A 7,142-nucleotide genomic window follows, 5' to 3' on the forward strand; every position below is an offset into this window, starting at 1 on the left:
ATAAATGGCCCAGTCCATTTATTTTGATGTTTGCACATTAAAAGCATGAAGAGATATTCTCTAAGTTGCATTTAAGAGAGCTCCTGTTGCACTGTGGAAAATATTTATTCTTGGACATCAGTAACTATTTTCGGCAGGTCGACAGATCCAGTTCAGTCTTGTCTGATGTGATGCATATCTATGCATATGTATACATCTGCATGTATTACTTGGCAAGTAATTGCCTGTAATACATCAATTGCGCACTCCTTATTGTCATCTGAATGATAGCGTATGTACCAAGCTGTGCCTTCAAGCTCATCTGATTGTGCAGCTGAATTGTTTTGGGCTTGCTTCGTTCAGTGGCGTGTAGAGAGCAGGTGTGTGTCGCTCTCTGCTGAGCTGGCAGTGATCTCATGTTGGCTCAGATGTCGAGTGTTGATGTACACTCCCGAGCCGTCAGTCTGATCGCTGCCTCATCTTCGGATCAGTCCATCTTCAAGTCCATCTGCACATGTGACAGCCGTCTATGAGCTCATTTCTTCACGTGTAAGGATGTGTCGTTTAGGGATTTAGGGAACATGAATATTAATTGAATAATTGTGAATCAGGTAATGCTTTTAAATTATGATTATGAGTCAGGCAGTGCTTTTAAAATAAAAACTGGAGGGAAAAAAAGATTTTATTGCACCAGCTGGTGATGTTCTAATTTTTATTTTTAAATGTGCATTTTTTGTGTGTTGTTATTGATAACTAAAACTACTGTATTAAAAAGTTAATTTTCATGATTGAAATGAAGCTGAAAAAATATAATGTAAATTATGAAAAACTTGAATGAAAATGAGGAATGGTGCCTTGGAGCGGAAATAAAAAATATACAATTAAAATATATTTTTAAAAATTATAAAAGCACAACAAATATACTAAATCTTAAACTAAAATGAAACTAGAAACTAGTTACTTATATAGTTTTTATTAATATTTTTATTAATAAATTAGGTTTTAATTTTAGTTAAAGTTTTAGTAATTTAGTTGTGTGTATTTTTGTCATTTTAATAGGTTTTACTTTTTAAAATATGTCTATATAGTTTTTTTTATTAAATTTTATTTTAGTTAGTTAAAATAAGAATTATTATTTGCTTATTTATATTATATGCTTATTTATTTATTTATTTTATTTATTTATTTATTTTCAGTTAACACCTATTTTATTTCAAGTAATGATTTTTTTTAATGGTTTTAGTTTTAGGTTCAGTTCTGATAATATAAATTTTTCTGATAATTATATTAAAATAAAAGCTAATTCAACATATAATAAATATTATAATATATATTATATAAATAATACTAAAATAAAACTGGCACCAGCTGTTTTTCATTAAAAAAAATTATTTTTCCAACCAGAATATTACACATAGGTTATGATAAGGTTTTTTGTTTGTTTGTTTGTTTGTTTAAGTCAAATCTAATCTGACCATTAGAGAGCTGTCCTTTATTAATAGTGTTTATTAAGGGTAAGAATCACTCGTACTTTGACTTAGGAATTTGAATAAACCTCTAACACTTAATACTTATATAATCATCTCATACTGCTTGTAGACATGAATGATATCTCAAATCACGCAGCTTTATAAAAAGAGATGATGTTACTGTTCTGCTTGGTGGAAGATTAAATAGAAATCTAGGGTCCTCGTATCTTGGGCCCAGAATATCATAGTAGTAGTGGTTTCCTTTGACTTCGCCAGTGTTTTATGTTGTTGTTGTTTTTTATCAGCATTGTAATAACGTTACTCCAACATTGTAAGTCATGGCCATCAAATGGAGGTTCTTCTCATGAGGCTTAGCAGCTTAAACACGACAGGCTTGAAAAACCAGAAAATGGGGTCTAAAGTCCAATCCTCTCATAATTGCATGCTAGCCAAAGGGATTTAGCTGTTAATGCGCTGAGGGGGGGGGATGCATCACACACACACACACAAACACACACACACACAGAGAGCTGGCTGAGTCTCAGGGGGCTTGACATCAGGGCCGGGGCAAAGATGAACCGACGATCCCATGATGCCAAGGAAGTGTAGGACTAATTAAGGAGTTCAGTTTTCTTTCCTGTTGTATTCTGGTTATTATGATGCCTGTTTTACATTAAAAGTGTGCATTATTTAAAGGTCCCCTGAAATGCTTAGAAACACGCAGCGTTACTCTATGTGTTGACGTCATTTTAACTGAAACAGGAAGAGAGGGCGGGACATATCAAGCAGCCCCGCCCCTTGTAAATGGACATGTATTGGTCCAGTTGTTGTTGTTGTTGTTGTTGTTGTTTTGTAGTGTTGTTAAAGTTGCAATCAAAGTATGGCTCACTGAACTTTTACAGCAAAACAAATCTGAAATCCTCACGAGTGACTTGTCTACCCGGTAAAGTGAAGTGTTCATCTCTAGCGCCCTCTAGTGTTTCACTTTTTATTAGATCCCATCCTTATAGACCGCCATGGAATGATGTGATGAACATTTTTTAACATATATTCAAAATAAAAAGGAATTCGGAGTGGGAAATATAAAATTAAATATACATAAAATTAAATGTGTATCTCATTAAAATGTATATCTTTATTATTATTATTATTAATAGTACTATTTTAGATGTTTATTTATATATATATATATATAATAGATATTTATTTAATATAATAATGTTAACTTAGTAATAGTGAGAGAAGACCCATTCATTTTAATGAAGAGAGAAAGCATTAAACAAACATTTATGTTTATGTACATCTGTGAGCAGTAGATGATGTTATCAGTGTTTTTGTTTGTTTGTTTGTTTTTAGTTTAGAAGAGAATGTTTTGTTTGTTTGTTTTTAGTTTAGAAGAGAATGTTTTGTTTGTTTGTTTTTAGTTTAGAAGAGAAGGTTTTGTTTGTTTGTTTTTTTAATGCTAAAATTATTTAGTTAACTTTTAGGAGTGTACTAGCATTATAGTGGATCTTATAGATAGATTTATATAATCCACAAATTAAATTTTTTTTTATTTCCTTTAATAAGCAGCTATTTTGTCACTGGAAAAACGCACTAATAAAGGGTGATGTTGTGAGGTTTTTGCACAGCAGTGCTGTCTTCCCTGTTATTTTGTGCGCCGGTGCATGTGAATGTGTTCCCAGCATGCATCTGTGTAGCCATACATCCCACAGTCCACCTGTGACAGCTCTTCAGATTTAAAGGTTTGGTCTCTACAGCAACACATTGAAAGCTCTGCTGTTTTCTCAGACTCACTGCCCGCTTGGCAGGACATGGCCACTTTTATGATCGCGTTTACCCCTCGAGCTCATTGTTAACAAGCCATCGGGAGCGCAGAGAAGCTGGTATGAACCGGATGGCCCAGTCTGGGCCCCTTGTGCTTTAGACGAGCCGAGAGCCGCCTGCTGAGCGCTGCCCACCAGAGACCCCACTGAGACCCAGACAATACCCCAGCCCCGAGCCTTTACATAACACTGCACTCACTCGCCCGCAGTCACATATCGGCCAGAAATCAGCCTCAGTCTTTCTGTCTTTCACACAGTTTTTCAGTGCAGAAATATTTGAAATGTGTCTTTGATTCATAAAACCTATACATTAAAGAATGCATGCAACTGTATATTAAAGATAAATATTTGTAATCATTTATTTTATAGGTGAACACCAAAAGAAAGCAAACGATCATTCCATGAGTCCTGTTATTCCGAGGTACGTTATCAGAAAATATGAATGCATGAGACTTGTTTCCTGTGCAGTTTATGTGTACTTTCCTTATGCAGAAATATTCAGATGTATAAAACCATAAATAGAGAGGACTGAAAATGCATTTGGGCATTTAAGCCTCACTTATAATTATACAACCAAAAAAAAAGTTATATTACATTTTTAAATGTCAAGTAAGTGTTCGATTACATTTTGTAGCTCAGGTCATAAATACTTTGATACAGTTTTATTGTAGTCTCTTATAAGAAATACAATTCGGGATGTAATATGGAAATAATAGTAATTAAAATAGTAATAATAACTTACAGTAAGTTCAAACTGAATGTAATGTTTTCAGACACAAAATGTTGATTGGAAATGAAAATGTATTATAGTTTAAATTTATATTAAATGCAATTAGCTGAATTTCAGTGGTTTTCCCTCAGTTAAGTACATCATCCTTATATGTAATTTCATAATTACTTCTATTGTCTTTGAAATATGGTTAAAGTGTACCGTCGAATGTACTGACCAGCATTTATGATCAACTGAAATATACTTTAATGTCATTTCTATTGAAACTTGTATGTCATGTTTAAATATATTTGTAATGAAGTTGCAATTTTGTACATTTAAAATAAATAAAAATAAATAATTTAAAATATCAAATAACATACTACAGTTCAAATTGTTTCTTTTAATATATATAAAAATGACAAAATTATCAGATTACAATGATTTGCAATGCACGTTAAAGTAAAACTTCCAAAATGCACTTTAAGTGTACTTAAGTGGCCTTTTATTTCATTAATATTATATTGTTTGCAAGTACTGTTTATATTTACACTACCGGTCAAAAGTTTGGGATCAGAACGATTTTTAATGTTTTTTACAGGAGTTTCTTATGCTCATAAAGACTGCATTTATTTGATAAAAAATACAGGAAAAAAATATAATATGGTGAAATATTATTATGATGTAAAATTATGTTTTTCTATTTTAATATACATTAAAATGCCATTTATTCTTGTGATGCAAAGCTGAATTTTCAGCATCATTACTCTACAAGTCTTACTGATTCCAAACTTTTGACTGGTAGTGTACATATATATATATATATATTCTTGTATGACTACAAGTGCACATTCAATACTCTTAAGTGCACTTCTTTTTTTCTTTTTTTTTTAAGGTCATATGGGCCCCAGTATGAGGTAGATATTACAAGTCTCTGTGTGTTTCCTCCTGCAGAAGACAAGCTTTTCGATACAACCCTGTTAAGGAGAGGATGGAAAAGCCTGAGGTAGAACGAGCTCATGTGGTAAACGGGAACCCCATCTCTCCTTATTTCACCAAAACCAGCAGTTCAGAGTGGAACAGCTCCGACGATCTTGCCGGTCCCTTTTCCGAGCTGGAGGATTCCTCCTCACGTGCTGACGTTCCTCCTCAGGTTCCCTCTCGGACTCTGTCTCACACCGCAGCTCCGCCAGTGCCTCCCAAACCACACGGTCTGAGTTCAGAGAACCGGCGACGAGATCCCCGTCCTCCCAGTCCTCAGCGTCTTCCTCGAAACAGCTCGGCTCTGTCCCAAACCGTCCTGCAGAAGTGGCTGGAAAACTCGGACACGAGCTCCAAGTCTGGCTCCTCTGATCAGGACAGGAACGATCTGTCAGCGAGTGAGGGTGTGGAGAAGTTCTCCAGCTTTCCCAAACCTGCGGCCGGCTCTGCTGTCATCCCCAGCACCTACTTCTCCGTGGACGGCTGCATGACGGACACGTACCGTGCCAAGTACCATAAAAAGAGACCTGCTCTGTATGTAAGGGCAGACTCTAGAGCCGGAGATCACACCTCGTCTGGTGAAAGTGATTACGGGGAAAGACTGTCCCCGGCTCCTGCAGAAACACAGGCCCCACAGCACCCCAGAGCCACAGCGCTGCCAGGTAACATCAGGCTCTAATACAGACACATCTTTCTTAATGTAGCAATTAATATGATAAACTAGAATTGTTTCATTCATAGTTGGGGGTGTAGAAATATATATATATACCATATATACCATATATATATATATGGTAACACTTTAGATTAGGGAACACATATTCACTATTAACTAAAAGTTTTCCCTGAACAAACTCCAAAATTGCTGCGTATTAATAGTTAGTAAGGTAGTTGTTAAATTTAGGTATGGAGTCGGATTAAGTAATCTAGAATATGGTCATGCAGAATAAAGCAAGAATATGTGCTTTATAAGTACTAATAAACAGCCGATATGCTAGTAATTTGCATGCTAATAAGCAACTAGTTAATAGTGAGAATTGGACCTTAAAGTTGCCCCTATTATGGATTTTTGAAAATCATATATTGTTTGTGTGTGTGTTTATATATTTATATACTTTTTTCCTCTATAAAAAATAATGTCATGTTTTGCATTATTGACCAAAATTGGGAATATTGTGATATACATTTTTCTTGTACTGCCTACTACTATGTTGCTATTTATCTTCATTATTTATATGTCTATTTTTTTTTAGAACTTGATCATTTCTAGGATTACTATTATTTGTATTAATTATTCAGATTAATAAGATGTTATTATAATTTCAGTAGTCTGATAATACAGTTCTAATGTTAAGTTATTAACATTTTAAGTTACTACCATTCAGGCTATACATTTTAGATACTGGTAAAAAATGAATGCAGCCTGAATGCACTGTAAGCCGCTTTGGATAAAAGCGTCTGCTAAATGCATAAATTATTATTATTAAAATTATTATTAATTATTAAGTTAACATTCATTTACATGTTTGTTTTTCAGGTCACGCCTCCAGTAATAAACCCACTGCTAAGTGGAATGCCGTTTCAGTGAAAGGACTGGATGAACACGGCTTTCTCTGACAGCAGATCTCATCACCAAACACTGCGGATTGTAATGTGTAGTATGCATTCAAACACAGCGTGTGTGCCAGTATCAGACTTTACATTTGCACATTTTCAAGCCAAAAGAGAACAATATTACGTAACTTTAAAGAAAATATTCCAAAACACATGTCAACCTGTTGTTGGTGACTCCCAAAACCAAAATATGAACCTTTCATAACCCATAATAGGGGCACTTTAAAATAAAGTGTTACCATATACGCGTGTGTGCGTGCATTATTTCATTAAAATCAGACCAGAAAGAATTTTTTTCTTATTATTATTATAAGAACAGTACATTTACAAAACTAATATTTATGTTGTTTTTTCTTTGCTTTCAAACATTAAACGGAGATTTTATTTTTATAAATATTTTAATATAAATTTAGTCATGCGTGTGTATTGTTTTAGTGTTTATAGTATTTGTTTAATAATTACTTGATAAATAGATAATTATATAGATTATATAGATTCTAATAATAATAATAAATGAATAATAAATATAAATATATTTTATATTTTATAAATATTATAAATATT

The 7,142-nt window shown here is 33.6% G+C and overlaps 1 protein-coding gene across 1 annotated transcript in view; it reads left to right on the top strand.

Annotated features, from left to right (window-relative positions):
* Nucleotides 1–6,725, top strand: part of LOC107740923 (uncharacterized) — a 10,602-nt gene extending 3,877 nt beyond the window's left edge. The window contains exons 2-4 of the mRNA XM_016553477.1: nucleotides 3,644–3,695; nucleotides 4,938–5,626; nucleotides 6,502–6,725. Coding sequence (XP_016408963.1) covers nucleotides 3,676–3,695; nucleotides 4,938–5,626; nucleotides 6,502–6,581 — 789 coding nt within the window. The 5' untranslated portion in view covers nucleotides 3,644–3,675 and the 3' untranslated portion in view covers nucleotides 6,582–6,725. The remainder of the gene's footprint in view (nucleotides 1–3,643; nucleotides 3,696–4,937; nucleotides 5,627–6,501) is intronic.
* Nucleotides 6,726–7,142: the final 417 nt, after the last annotated feature.

This window comes from Sinocyclocheilus rhinocerous, unplaced genomic scaffold (genome assembly GCF_001515625.1).
Source record: "Sinocyclocheilus rhinocerous isolate Xijiao unplaced genomic scaffold, SAMN03320098_v1.1 scaffold1728, whole genome shotgun sequence".
In the NCBI taxonomy this organism is placed as follows: domain Eukaryota; kingdom Metazoa; phylum Chordata; class Actinopteri; order Cypriniformes; family Cyprinidae; genus Sinocyclocheilus; species Sinocyclocheilus rhinocerous.